Source organism: Oncorhynchus mykiss, chromosome 9 (genome assembly GCF_013265735.2).
Source record: "Oncorhynchus mykiss isolate Arlee chromosome 9, USDA_OmykA_1.1, whole genome shotgun sequence".
In the NCBI taxonomy this organism is placed as follows: domain Eukaryota; kingdom Metazoa; phylum Chordata; class Actinopteri; order Salmoniformes; family Salmonidae; genus Oncorhynchus; species Oncorhynchus mykiss.
This window is the reverse complement of record NC_048573.1, coordinates 44,798,764-44,813,710: the sequence shown is the minus strand read 5'-3', so window position 1 is coordinate 44,813,710 and position 14,947 is coordinate 44,798,764. Positions and strand designations below refer to the sequence as shown.

Here is a 14,947-nt window from a genome sequence, read left to right as displayed (position 1 = left end):
CCAACTGAAGACCCCTACTCCTAATTCAGACTTCCTTCCTTGTGGTTGCCAGTTCCCAAGCAAGGCACATTGAAAGGTCTAGTCTACATGTGCAGTAGGACATTACTGACCTCCTTGCCTAGTAAGGATGTATAAACATAGAAAACTATGTCTCTACTGGCATATTGGAGTCTATGTTGCTGTTATGTGGGAGATAATGGTGGACATACAGTACTGGTAGATACAGTAGTACTGGTGGATACAGTTGTACTGGTGGATACAGTAGCTGGACTACATTAGTTCTGGCATTTTCAAATGATGATGCCTGACGAAATGCTTAAATTACATTGCAACACAATATTAAATGCATTTTCAACACAAATGAAACAAATGAAGAATATCTTGAAATTATCTAGAAATTGATCAAATCGGATAGAAGATGAAAGCACTGAAATTAGACATGGCAATGATTGCACTCTTTTAAGAATGGCAAGATAGTGGTTTCGGAAAGTATTCAGACCCCTTGACTTTTTCCACATTCTGTTAGGTTACAGCCTTATTCTAGAAATTATTAAATAGTTTTTTTCCCCCCCAAATCTACACACAATACCCCATATTATATGTGAAAGCAAAAACAGGTTAAGAAATGTTGGCTAATTTATAAAAAAATGTAATTTAAAATATTCAGTATTCAGACCCTTTACTCAGTACTTTGTTGACGCACCTTTGGTAGGGATTACAGCCTCGAGTCTTCTTGGGTATGGCGCTACAAGCTTGGCACACCTGTATCTAGGGAGTTTATCCCATTCTTTTCTGCAGATCCTCTCAAGCTCTACCATGTTGGATGGAAGCGTTGCTGCACAGCTATTTTCAGGTCTCTTCAGAGATATTCGATCGGCTTCAAGTTCGGGCTCTGGCTGGGCTACCCAAGTACATTGAGACTTGTCCCAAAGCCCCTCCTGCGTTGCCTTGGCTGTGTGCTTAGGGTCGTTGTCCTGTTGGAAGGTGAACCTTTGCCCCATTCTAATGTCCTGAGCACTCTGGAGCAGGTTGTCATCAAGGGCCTCTCTGTACTGTGCTCCGTTCATCTTTGCCTCAATCCTGACGAGTCTCCCAGTCCCTGCCACTGAAAAACATCCCCACAGCATGATGCTGCCGACCACCATGCTTCACGGTATTGATGGTGCCAGGTTTCCTCCAGACGTGACACTTGGCATTCAGCCCAAGGAGTGTGATCTTGGTTTCATCAGACCAGAGAATCTAGTTTCTCATGGCCTGAGTCTTTAGGTGCCTTTTGGCAAACTCCAAGCGGGCTGTCATGTGCCTTTTACTGAGGAGTGGCTTCCGTCTGGTCACTCTACCATAATGGTCTGATTGGCGGAGAGCTGCAGAGATGGTTGTCCTTCTGGAAGGTTCTCCCATCTCCACAGAGGAACTCTGGAGCTCTGTCAGAGTGACCATCGGTTCTTAGTCACCTCCCTGACGAAGGCCCTTCTCCCGATTGCTCAATTTGGCCCGGGCGGCCAGCTCTAGGAAGAGTCTTGGTGGTTCCAAAACTTCTTCCATTTAAGAATGATGGAGGCCCCTGTGTTCTTGGGGACCTTCAATTCTGCAGACATTTTTTGGTACCCTTCCCCAGATCTGTGCCTCGACACAATCGTGCAATCGTGAGCTCTACGGACAATTCCTTTGACCTCATGGCTTGGTTTTTGCTCTGACATGCACTGTCAACTGTGGGACCTTATATAGACAGGTGTGTGCCTTTCCAAATCATGTCCAATCAATTGAATTTACCACAGGTGGACTCCAATCAAGTTGTAGAAACATCTCAAGGATGATCAATGTAAACAGGATGCACCTGAGCTCAATTTCGAGTCTCATAGCAAAGGGCCTGAATACTTATGTAAATATGTTATTTCTGTTTTTTATTTGAATACATTTGCAAAAATTCTAAAAACCTGCTTTTGCTATGTCATTTTGGGGCATTGTGCGTAGACTGCATATTTTTTTTTTTTTTTTATCCATCTTAGGTTATTAAGGCTGTAATGTAACAAAATGTGGGAAAAGTCTAAGGGTCTGAATACTTTCCGAAGGCACTGTATATGATTACTTACATTTGAGAGGAATAATCACTATGGAGAATTGCTACTGCATGTCAAGCAAGACATTGTGGATGAATAAAGATAGACATGACGCTGACAAGGACAAAAGCAAACATTTTAATTTTGAGCAGCATTCAATGCTCAGCCATGCCATCTACTTCGCCAATAAATAAAGAATATACATTATAGGTCACACTGAAGTCAAGAAACCCGTTGACTTTTCCCAGAAAGCTCACGTCACTAGCAGCCTGTGCCCAGACATGACACCTTGAGGCCAGGCCAGTTTATTAAGAGTTTCCCATTTTAAACCCCGTGCTTAAGCTTGATCCAGTCCCAGGGGTCCTATTCAGTCTGCTATGAAGATGCTAATGGTTAACAAGTTCACCCTCAAGAGCCTGCAGGCTCCTCTATTGCCTTTCATTGGCATTGGTGCATAAAGAGACATTATAAGCATTGTTCTAAGAAATTATAAAGGCTAATACATGTTAATAACAAGTTATAAAGCATTATACCTGAATGCTTTAGGTAAAATGTTACAATGGTATTCATACAATAAACCAATGTGATGTGGTATGAGTGGACAGCCCTTCCGTGTACCTTTTCGCTGAAAACCAGAATGGGAACTTTTTTGTCAAACTATGATTTGGTTGGTTGTTGTGTAAGTCTGGGGCAAATGTGTTTGCCCTTTCACTTTCTGTATGCAGAGTTGAATGATTAACTGGTAGTATCCATGCTTGTCCCATCTCTCACTGAGAAATCGCTTTCGGAAAAAAAGGGGAAAATCTTGTTTCTCGTTTTGTTTACCCATTTAGACAACTTGACTTACTGTACTATAAATTACACAAGTTAAAAATACAATTAGAAATATAAAAAGACATGAAGTATGCCCTTTCTGTGGTGTCCTCACGCTACAAGTATCATAGTTATCTCCACAGAACATGACTGCAGGAGTGACTCAGGGCTTTCCAAGAATAGGTTTTCCTTGACAACTACCAGGCGCTTCACTTCCTTGTATTATGCATTGAGCACTGGGAGGGAGAGAGAAAGAGAGCGAGAGAGGAGAGAGAAATAAAACTGTCATTGAGAGACTTGCATAAAATTCGACATACAGATCGAGAGAGCATGAGGTAGAGCGAGGGAGAAGGGTAGAAGAAGGGAAAGAGAGGAAGGGAGAGCAACAGTCAGAGCCATGGCTCAGCGGACAAACATAGCAGAGCGCTAGCTTGCTCAGACAGACAGGGGAAACAGAGGCCCCACGTGCATCCAGCACGCCAGGCTCTCTATCCTCTTACATAATGTCTCAAGTTCAATACAGCCGTGGCTATTTAAAGTCCTGGCTAGGCCTGGTGACAAAAAGGTGATATACTTAGTGCCCCGAATGCTGCATGAAAGCCCCGTTAGGGCTATATCGGTCACAGACAAGCCCTGGGGTGTGGATTTTGGTCATGCTGCTGGTATTTTTAGAACAGCTGATGATCTTGGGTTATTTACAGTACATGCAGTGCAAACCCACCCTCAGCGGATAGATGCCTCACATCACTGTAGCCAGCTAGCGTCTAGAAGCTAGCAGTTAACGTAGCGCTTTGATGTTGCGCATGATAGCCATAAGTATTTGAGGGATATTATGGACTAACCCCATCTGTTTTCAGGGGATGGCTAACTAATCTTCCTGATTGTGTGCACTGATTTTGAAAATCAGGGGGGGGGGGGGGGGGGGGGGGGAGAGGGCTTTTACACTTAATTAAAGGACAATCCATTTAACTTGCATGAGCAAGCTAGCACAGGCTATGCACACAGTTTTAAGAGAGCGCAATCATGCTACTCTGGTTACATGGAGCTATAGGTTCAACTATGGCCAGACAAGAAGTGTGGCATTGGTGTTTTAATATAACCTGACCGTTATACATTGTCTGAGAGTGTACATTGTCATGGCCCATGCCTTGATAACCACCATTGCACATTTGTTGAAGCAAACAGGTTGATCAGTCATAATTTAGAAGAAAGCAGAAAGAAAAACTGACAGTTAAAAATAACCATATAACGCCTAGACTGCTCTCTCTTAAAAATGCAACTTTAGCCCCTGGTTGTTAAAATGTATGTTATTGTAATTCCAATTGGAGCAATATTATGAAGTCAGAAATGTACACGTTTAAAGGGATAGTTTTTCATATTTCAAAAACTTTGTCTCTGGTAGTTGTGAGCTGCCCCTTTAAATGGCATTAGGTAGTCATTAGCCAGTAACAGTGACTTCCTTTTTTCTCTGACCTAAACCTGTTGCCTTTTTTTCACCACACACAAAAACTGCATAGACTTTGAATCATACAGATACAAATAACAGAAGAAACCCATTTCCAACCAAACCAACCAACGAAATGACAAACTGGCACATACATTTGAGAGTGCTGTGTATATGCATCAAACAGGTGCTGGAAATGATATCAAAATGTGATAACCTAACTCAAACGCAGCAGGAAGGAAGATTAGAGGATTTGATTCCATTGGTAATTATAGCAGCTCTTATCGTGAAGTCCTGGTGACGAGAGAAAGGGCTTCACAGAGTGTCGGAAACATGAGTACTGCTAGTGCTAACGAGAACGGCAATTTGGTGCAAAAAAAGGGTGCATATTAGGCGGTATGGCAGTATTTCGGCTACAGGCGAACTGATGTCAACCAAATGCAAGTGTTATGCAAAAAGAGCTTCAGAGTTGTGGCAACAACAAGAGGCAACCTGACACATTTATTGAACCATTTGAAGAAGAACCAGCCCTTACTTTACAACAATTGCAGCAAACACCCTCAGCCATAGCCAGCATTAAAAAGACATTGATTGCCAATGCGTTTTCAAGTGTAACACTCTACGAAAAAACATTGAAATCCCAGAGGCCATCACCGATCTATCACATAGTGTCAACAAGAATCATGTCTTTGGCTGTGAACAAAGACGGCTTCAAAAAGATCACAAACACGCTGGACAGGAGATTAATGATACCATCTCACACATACAGTGCTTTCAGAAAGTATTCACGCCCCTTGACTTTTTCCACATCTGGTTGCGTTACAAGGTGAGATTAAAATGCCCTCAGAACAGCCTCAACTCATCGGGGCATTGACTCTACACGGTGTCGAAAGTGTTCCACAAGGATGCTGGCCCGTGTTGACTCCAATGCTTCCCACAGTTGTGTCAAGTTGGCTGGATGTCCTTTGGGTGGTGGACCATTCTTGATACACACGGGAAACTGTCAAATTTGATTTGAAACCCAGCAGCGTTGCAGTATTTTTTAAAACTGCACTGTCGGTTAGGGGCTCGTAAGTATTTCACAGTAAGGTTATATTCGGTGCATGTGACTAATAAAACTTGATTTGATTCTTGACACAAACTGGTGCGCCGGCACCTACTACCATACCCTGTCTTGCCCATTCACCCTCGGAATGGCACACCCACAAAATCCATGTCTCAATTGTCTCAAGGCTTAAAAATCCTTCTTTAACCTGTCTCCCCCCCTTCATCTACACTGATTGAAGAGGATTTAACAGGTGACATCAATAAGGGATCGTAGCTTTCAACTGGATTCACCTGGACAGTCTATTCAGTGTTTCCCAAACTCGGTCCTGGGGACCCCAATGGGTGCACGTTTAGTTTCTTGCCCTAGCACTACATAGCTGATAATCAGCTGTGTAGCACTAGTGCAAAAACCAAAATGTGAACCCCTGTGGGTCTCCAGGACTGAGTTTGGGAAACACTGCTATGTCATGGAAAGAGCATTCAACCTCCTGAGTCAATGTTAAAAACACATTTGGCAACAATTACTGCTTTAAGTCTTTCTGGGTAAGTCTCTAAGAGCTTTGCACCTGTTTTGTACAATATTTGCACATTATTCTTTAAATTCTTCAAGCTCTGTTAAGTTGGTTGTAGATCATTGCTATGTAGCCATTTTCAAATCTTGCCATTGATTTTCGAGACGATTTAAGTCAAACCTGTAACTCGGCCACTCAGGAACATACAATGTTGTCTTGGTAAGCAACTCCAGTGTAGATTTGGCCTTGAGTTTTAGGTTATTGTCCTGCTGAAAGGATTTGTGAATTTGTCTCCCAGTATCTGTTGGAAAGCAGACTGAACCAGGTTTTCCTCTAGGATTTTACCTGTGCTTGGCTCTATTCTGTTTCTTTTTACCCCAAAAACTCCATAGTCCTTGCCGATGACAAGCATACACGATGCACCAACCACCATGCTTAAAAATATGAAGAGTGGTACTCAGTGATGTGTTATGTTTTGGTCAACTCCAACACAACGCTTTGTATTCAGGACATAAAGTTAATTTCTTTCCCATATTTTTTGCAGTTTTACTGCAGGGTGCATGTTTTGGAATATGTATATTCTCTGCAGGCTTCCTCCTTTCACTCCGTCAGTTAGGTTAGTATTGTCGTCAATTAGGTTAGTATTGTGGGGTAACTACAATGTTGTTGATCCATCCTCAGTTTAATGACTGTGATAAGAGAAAACTATGTAACTGTTTTAAAGTCACCATTGGCCTCATGTTGAAATCCCTGAGCGGTTTCCTTCCTCTCCGGCAACTGAGTTAGGAAGGACGCCTGTATCTTTGTTGTGACTGGGTGTAACATCCAAAGTGTAATTAATAACTTCACCATGCTCAAATGGATATTCAATGTCTGCTTTTATTTACCCATCTACCAGTAAGTGCCCTTCTTTGCGAGGCATTGGAAAACCTCCCTGGTCTTTGAGGTTAACTCTGTGTTTGAAATTCATTGCTCAACTGAGGGGCTTACAGATAATTTTATTTGTGGGTTACAAAATCATGTTAACCACTATTATTGCACACAGAGTGAGTCCATGCAATTTGTTGTGACTTGTTAAGCACATTTCTATTCCTGAACTTATTTAGGCGTGCCATAACAGAGGGGTTGAATACTTATTGACTCAAGACATTTCAGCTTTTCATTTTTTATTTATTAGTTTTTAAAAATAAAATAAAAAAAGTAAAGATTATTCCACTTTGACATTGAGTATTGTGTGTAGGTCAGTGACACACCTCAATTTTAATCAATCTAAAATTCAGGCTGTAACACAACAAAATGTGGAAAAAGTCAAGGGGTGAGAATACTTTCTAAAGGCATTGTATTTCTCCCAAATTGTCATCCCAACACTGTATAACAAAATTAAGGGAGAAGTTGAAACTCACACGTTGATTATTACCTTTGGCCTAGTAGAACAACCAAGCCCTACATTAGTTTGAAAGTACACTTTATTGATGAGAAGTTTCAACCGAATTGTTGGTGCTTGCAAACACCATAGGCTACTTCACTGGAGATCACATGGGAGTTGAGAGACGCTTTAGCTGCCTGAATGCGGAACAGCAAGTGTGATTTACGATAACGCCGCAAACGTGGGCCAGACTCCAATGTTTTGGACACAGGCTGCACCTTTGCAATTGGTAGGCTACGTGTTACATGTTAAGGCACTTTGACTTAAATTATAATAATGATTGAGACTACTTATACATATTTGCACAATCATACGCTTCCTATTCCATCTGCAGCCTATGGTGCCCGACTAAATAATTAACTTAGGTTATTAATGTTATTAATGAATTAAGTGCTGCTCTTACAGCACACGATATTTTGATGATCGTGTTAATTTAAAAATGTGTTTGTTTTGTTAATTTGCAGGTGTAATAATCCTATCAATTAGCATATGTATTACAATGTTGTTTCAATTGGTTTTGTATTCAGTTAGCACAGTATGTCTTCATTCAAATTATCTCATTTCAGCAGCGACGTTATCTAACCTGACACTTGTCTGATGGAATAACCAGGTTTTTCCCCAAGTGCTTGAAAATCTCAATTGCAATATCTGGCAAAATAGTCGCAATTAGATATTTTGTCCAAATCGTGCAGCCAAGCAAAATCAAGCTCTATCTCTGACTCTGCTGGTGATCCTTAAAAAACAGTAAATGCACTGAAGCGTACAAACTCCTCTTCTACCCTGGCTAAGAAAGTTCTGACGGACTCTGGCATCATAACTGAGAATAATAAACGCATCACTTATGCCAATCTGCATTTTATCTCAGCAGGCTTTTTATTTGAGAGAAACAGTGGTTTAATTGACCCTGGTCAGTCAATAGGATGCTCTTCCCTCTGCCAGCTTCTAGCTGACTCGACGGTTAACCCGTCACGTTCTAGTGACTCTGTTTTTATTTCAACAATTTACTTCCTGTGATGAGCTAGATGCCTTCCTTAAAAGTGGGACTGACAGCGTTTTAACTACTCTGCAGATATGAAACAAACGGACAATCGTAATATCAGTAAAAAAATATATATATCAAATTCCCAGTTAATGCTTCAAAACCAACTTTATAGGTTTTAAAAATACGTTCTATTTGACTTAAAATTACATGACGTACAGTAAGGCATTTGTTGGTATAATAGATGAATACAGTTCAATGCATGGTAGCCTAGTGGTTAGAGTGTTGGACTAATAACCGGAAGGTTGCAAGTTCAAATCCCCGAGCTGACAAGGTACAAATCTGTCGTTCTGCCCCTGAACAGGCTGTTCAACCCACTGTTCCGTCATTGAAAATAAGAATTTGTTCTTAACTGACTTGCCTAGTTAAATAAAGGTAAATAATAATATAATTCACCAATACATTTCTTGGTAGTCCAAAACACATTGCTATCAGGTTGTAAATCACAGCTGACCTGGTACATTGTTTGCTGCCTCCACCCATTCAGGATGCACCGTTTTGAGTTTCAATCATTTTGAACAAAAAAAACGGACAATTTTAACTAAGGCTGGAAATGTCAATACAATCAACTATTAGTACATGTACATGTGTGTGTACTGACATGTATGTATAACTGATAGATGCACACACACGCTACATGTTAATGTTTTTAAATGTATGTAAATGGTAGTCTTTTGTCTGTAATTCATTTATCGTTATACGTAAGACCCCAGTAATACTAGCTGTCGCCACTGGCGTCAGCTAATGGGGATCCTAATAAACCAAATCAAAATCCAGTCATAACGTGGCTAATAGGCCAGCACACATATCAAACACAAGGCCCACGGGCTTAATAGGACACACAAACAATAATAAATGAGTCAATAGTTGAGTAATCTACTTTCTGAAATTACAGCCTGATGCGCTCGTATCGGTGAATTCAACTTCAATTGCGCCGCTTTCGTGTCTCCCGTTTACAGCGCGCAGCAGAGGGAGAGTGTACACACACATGCCACAGTCCAAGCTAGACCACTAAAATGTTGCAGTCTGGCTTCAGTTTTTAAAGATTGACAATGAGGAGCCAAAAAACTAAACCTGCAACAAAACACCATGCAGAGGACAAATATGTAGGTCTATTACAGCAACATTTGAGCAGTAGCCTAGGCTGACTTCTCAAGTACAATACAATTGGAGTGCACCATAAAGCGAGTCTGTATTCCACCGCAATGGTGATCCATGCAGTTCAAAACAGCTACCACTTCAATAAAGCCATTAGATGCGGTTCACTGTGCTTTATTACAGGCGACAGTTTTAGTACTCATCACTGCATCATCTACCAGAAAGTTGGTTGGCCCTCTTTGAAGTCACGTAGGTTAATACATGGCTATTTTTTCATGTATAACAAAAAAAACTTTTACAAAAACTCCCACAGTACCTATCATTACTAAACTTTAGATTTATGAGTTACCACAATCAGTCTCCGGGGTGGCTAACTCTGGAAATTCCTTCGGTCTCTACTGTGTTAACTAAAAGCTGATTTACCTTTCTTGCACCTTATTTGTGAAATGATCTTCAAAATGTACTTACATTTGATTTTCTGGTGCTTCTAGGGCAATTCAGAAAGCTGATTGAGCTTACTGATTGATGAATGTGTTTATTTTTCTTTCTGCTTGCATTGAGTATTTATACTGTTTGACAAAACATTAGGAACACCTGCTCTTTCCATGACACAGACTGACCAGGTGAATACAGGTGAATGCTATGATTCTTTATTGATGTCACCTGTTAAATCCACTCCAATCAGTGTAGATGAAGGCTAGAGACATGTTAAAAGAAAGATGTTTAAGCCTTGAGACAATCAAGACAAGGATTTTGCATGTGTGCCATTTAGAGGGTGAATGAGCAAGACTAAATATTTAAGTGCATTTGAACAGGGTATGGTAGGTACCAGGAACTGCAACGCTGCTGGGTTTTTCACGCTCAACAGTTTCCTGTGTGTATCAAGAATGGTCCACCACCCAAAGGACACCCAGCCAACTTGACACAATTGTGGGAAGCATTGGAGTCAATATGGGCCAGCATCCCTGTGGAATGCTTTTGACACCTTTATAGAGTCCATGCCCCGACAAATTGAGGCTGTTTTTAGGGCAAAAGTGGGTGCAACGCAATATTAGGAATGTGTTCCTAATGTTCTGTACACTCTCTGTATATTTTCATATGTGTATTTTCTATAGATCAGGGCTCATCTGTAAAAAAAATAAAAAAATACAAAAAAAGATTTAAAAAAAAAAGAGACATTGGTCTCAGTATGACTCCCTGATGAAATAAAGGTTAAATAAAATATACAGCACCGGTTTTAGAACGTTTGGGATGTGCCTTACTGAAAATGATACCGTTCATTGAACTCAATGTCACAAACTACTTTGCATTTCATAACAAAACGTAATAGAGGAGGAACACGATAACTATTGGTTGATCTGAAGTGAAAACTGAGACTCAAAAGTTTTGACTGCTAAATGGTAAGTTCGGTCTTTCCAAGATGGCGCCCAGGCTATTGTTCAGATGACTGTGTCAGAAACTGTTATCCTGTGGCTCACAGGAGCAGGAAGTACTGAGCCTCACACTAAACAGAACTGATGACAAAGGATGGAAAAACACCCACTAACCAACTAGGTTATCACGATACCAGCATTATGTTTTCACGAAACATGAAAGGAAAACAAAACATGAAGCAGACTTCCATTTCTTGAGAAAAACTGTCCTAATGTTACTCAGTGCCATTGCTTATTTTCCTAGCTATAAAGGACTATGACGGTTGGTCTGCCTAATGTTTTCCTTTTTTTGCCATGGGAAATACCAGTATCAAAATAATATGATACTATATCGTGACAACCTATAACCAACTAACTCCAATTCAATACTACTAGTGTTTCCCCTACCATTACTTAGATGATGGAAGCCCCTCTGCCTATATCAACTGCCAGAATAAATGCACCGAATCTAACGCCACATCCAGGCAGTATTAATGATGCACTTTGTTCTCAAAGAACAGAAACATAAGCCTTTGCATTTTCTCACAATGACTGCATTGCTAAATGACATTGTTGTTATCTAACATCCATGAATTTGTTTGCACAGCTTTACTTCTACCATACCGTGGCAATCCCGCTTTTGGAAACTTTGATGTGATGCATCTCTCTCACTCAGAGCGTACTCTTATAGGGGTGTCTATGTACACTGTCAACCCGTAGGATTGCTGACATGGTGCATTTTGAGTCCATACTCTTCATAATAATCATCTCTTCGTCCACAGACTCAGCAGAACATTGGAAAATACTGCCCAAGACAACATTTGTGGGTAAATCTCAAATCGACTTCCCGATGCCTTCATCTGTATCAATCCAAAATAGCCCTATACCCCCCTCCACTTTTTTACAGTTATTATATTACGGTACAACTGGTTACAAACACAAACCTTATGGTTTGTTATTTTGTGTACTGTGGGCCAATTCGGCTTGCAGGTATATGCAACTGCCCACCTGTAGACTAGATGTCAACAAAGGCATTACCAGAGATACGCATATAATGACGATATAATGTCTCCGCCCAAACCATGGGATTTGTTGTCCACAGAGCAGAACGGCGGGCTTTCAAGCTTCTGCCTATTCCTCTCTTTGGATTGGTGGATACACCTAATTGAAAAATTTGGGGAATATTTGATGAGGGGTATTCAATGCAGAGTGAGATGATATTCTAGCCTCATGAATATGCATATACAGTCTCGAAATTCACTTCTATTAGAATAAGCCTCAAATATCAAAATAGCAATTCATGTTTATCTTGACTAAATTTGACACTCTTATTGCTCCACATACAAACAAATTCTCACCTGCTTAATAATTAAGGATCTGCTTAGGGTGGACAGATTTTGGGTAGAGATAGGGCTCTCGGTTTGGCTCTCTCTAAGCATAACATAACCACACAGAAGTAGATTTATGAGTAAAGTTACACACTTCCCCCAAAAAGCATAATATACATATGTTATGATGGTTTGACCTTGTACAGAAAATGTAACACAAATGTCTTGATTGATATTGCAACGAACAGCCTTTGCTGAACTCAAATACATCCTACAGTTGTGGCACTTAAGTGGTTGTACTACAGTTAAAAGGCCCAGTGGGCAGCTTTTTGGGGCGACCCCTGATAGGAAGAGAAGAGAGGTTTCACTCTTGCCAGAATCTGTAAAAAAAAAAAATTGCCCAACGCGTTTCTATGAGTTCATTTTGGACCGAAGCTTGTCGCCTGCCTTCCTGCCTTTGGGATAACAACTCCCATTGTTAAGGCATGAGACATGAGCATCTCATCATTATACAGATCTCTGGCGACCTGACCAAATTAACATAGAAATGTGAGTTATAGATCTATCATTCTCATTGAAAGCAAGTCTGAGAATCAGATCTATGGTGGCTACATTCAGATTATTTTAGCATTTTCTTATGAGGCGACTGACACTACCCACTGGACACAGAAATCAACTAAACATCTATTCCAACGTTGATCAACCAGTGCGTGCCCACTGGGTACATTTAAATATGTCTTATTTACTGACATTAATAAGATATGAGGGGACACATTTCAGTTAATAATTGAACAACTTTGTTGCATTCCAACGACAAATACAGAGCACTCTGCAAAAGCCAAACCATGCACCTTGATATCAAAGGCCAACTTCTGCCCATTTCCTACACAGCAGAGAGAGAGAGAGAGAGCGAGCGCACTGGGGCTAGAGCAAATAAGACCCTCGTTTAAAGAAGACCCATCCACCCAATGAACAGTCGCTTTTATATCAATCTATTATTGAACGGCACATTAGTTTAGCGATGTCCCATAGCTTACAAGCGTAAAATGATCAGACGAAAGTAATAGCGTATTCCACCTAATTGCCAATGACAGTTTTATTCCAACTCTGAACTCACATTAAATAACTTTTGTCACACAAATAGGCTACAAGATGCCGCCAAGGCGAAAAATACCCCTAATTGAAGCAACCATTGTGGGCTTCGTGCGTTTTAAAGAGTCGGAGAAAATGCATAGTACTTTTGCTCGTAAGCGGAAGGTCCCAAACATGTCCTGTGATAAGTCATGAAACGCTGTTTATAATGGGTGAAAGGACTATTCCCGGTTCGTTCCATGGTTTTCGATAAAAACCCGTCTTACCTGCGAGACGTCATAGCAGTCTTAGAAAGCTGTCTTCGAATGAGAAGGGAAAGTCAAATAAAGTGAACGTTCCCTTTACGTCTTCGCCGTGTCGCTGTTGGACAGCGTGCACTCAGGAGGGCGTTTATTGAACAATGTTCAACTCCAAAGGCAAGTTATCGCAGCACACCCCGCCTCCAAAACCCACAGTCATATTCATTGTACCACGCGGTCCCTGCAGCTTAAACATAAACTACACACTTTTAGTCTATTCCAGGGGCGCAACTTTAGTTTTAGAAGTGGGGGGTAACTTGATGGGGGGTCTGGGGTTCCTCCCATTTTTGGGGGCATCCATGACCCTTCTAGCCTTCTCTATTTAGAGCAACATAAAATCAGCAAAAATGGCCAGTCATCAAGCTAGGTAAGAGATCATTATTAAATATGTTTAAGTGATTGATAAGACTGAACTAGATCATTGATAATTCAATAATCAATATTATCTTGTGTTGCACCTTTAATCAATAGCCTAACAAATGAACAACTCTTACAAATAAAGTACAAATATTTTTCATTGTCTTTATTAAGACATCCTCTATATCATATTTCAGCCAGACAGCCTGAGTCACCTGCACGCCCAACCCCCACCAGTCTAGTCAATAACTCAACAACATATTTTTATATGTCAAGGAAAGGTTTGGAAAGCAAACGTTTTATAAAAACACACATACATACCTACACATTAACACACAGAAACAGTACACCCTCCATATAATTCATATCATAGGCCTAATAGTACTGCAGAGCTCTTTTTACTTGTACACAATCTAGCTGGGTCACCCAGTCCTGCCCCTAGGGGTCCACGGCCCTGCACCGCCCCAACCCAACACACCCCACTCAGCTTTACGATCTTAGTGAAACATGTATTATTGGTTTCAGGTGTGTTAGGCCAAGCCCAGAGTGTCAACCAACAGTACGGCAGAGCCCCAGGGCCAGGACTGAGCAGCCCAGCAGCTAGGGATTACCTAAATAGGTATCTCCCCTGATGTGGGCATGTTTTCAATACAGACTCTGTTTGTCATACTGTATTCCATATAATGCAGACAGACCTTACGGAAGTTACACAGTATACCCTTAATCTATTGGTATTTAATTTGACATTTCTTTCATCCATTGTGGGAGGATAGCCAACCTTCCAATTAATGGCAATGCATTTCTTAGAGGGTATAAATGCTAGGATCCTGGCTGAATGGCGGCTCTGGCGGAACCTGGCAGACTGGCGGCTCCTTGCAGACTGGCGGCTCCTTGCAGACTGGTGGCTCCTTGCAGACTGGCGGCTCTGGCGGCTCCTTGCAGACTGGCGACTCTGGCGGCTCCTTGCAGACTGGCGACTCCTTGCAGACTGGCAACTCTGGCGGCTCCTTCAAGACTGGC

At 41.1% G+C, this 14,947-nt stretch overlaps 1 protein-coding gene across 3 annotated transcripts in view; it reads right to left on the bottom strand.

The window, feature by feature from the left end:
* LOC110532179 (tyrosine-protein phosphatase non-receptor type 11) overlaps window positions 1-13,701 on the bottom strand; it is a 57,905-nt gene extending 44,204 nt beyond the window's left edge. Inside the window, exon 1 of one of the 3 annotated variants that reach the window (XM_021615849.2) lies at window positions 13,538-13,701. In XM_021615849.2, the coding sequence (XP_021471524.1) occupies window positions 13,538-13,551 (14 nt within the window). In that variant the 5' untranslated portion in view covers window positions 13,552-13,701. Of the gene's footprint in view, window positions 1-9,907; window positions 10,226-13,537 lie in introns of those variants that run through there. The other 2 variants (XM_021615850.2, XM_021615851.2) reach the window with 2 other exon arrangements.
* Between the last annotated feature and the right edge of the window lie 1,246 nt (window positions 13,702-14,947).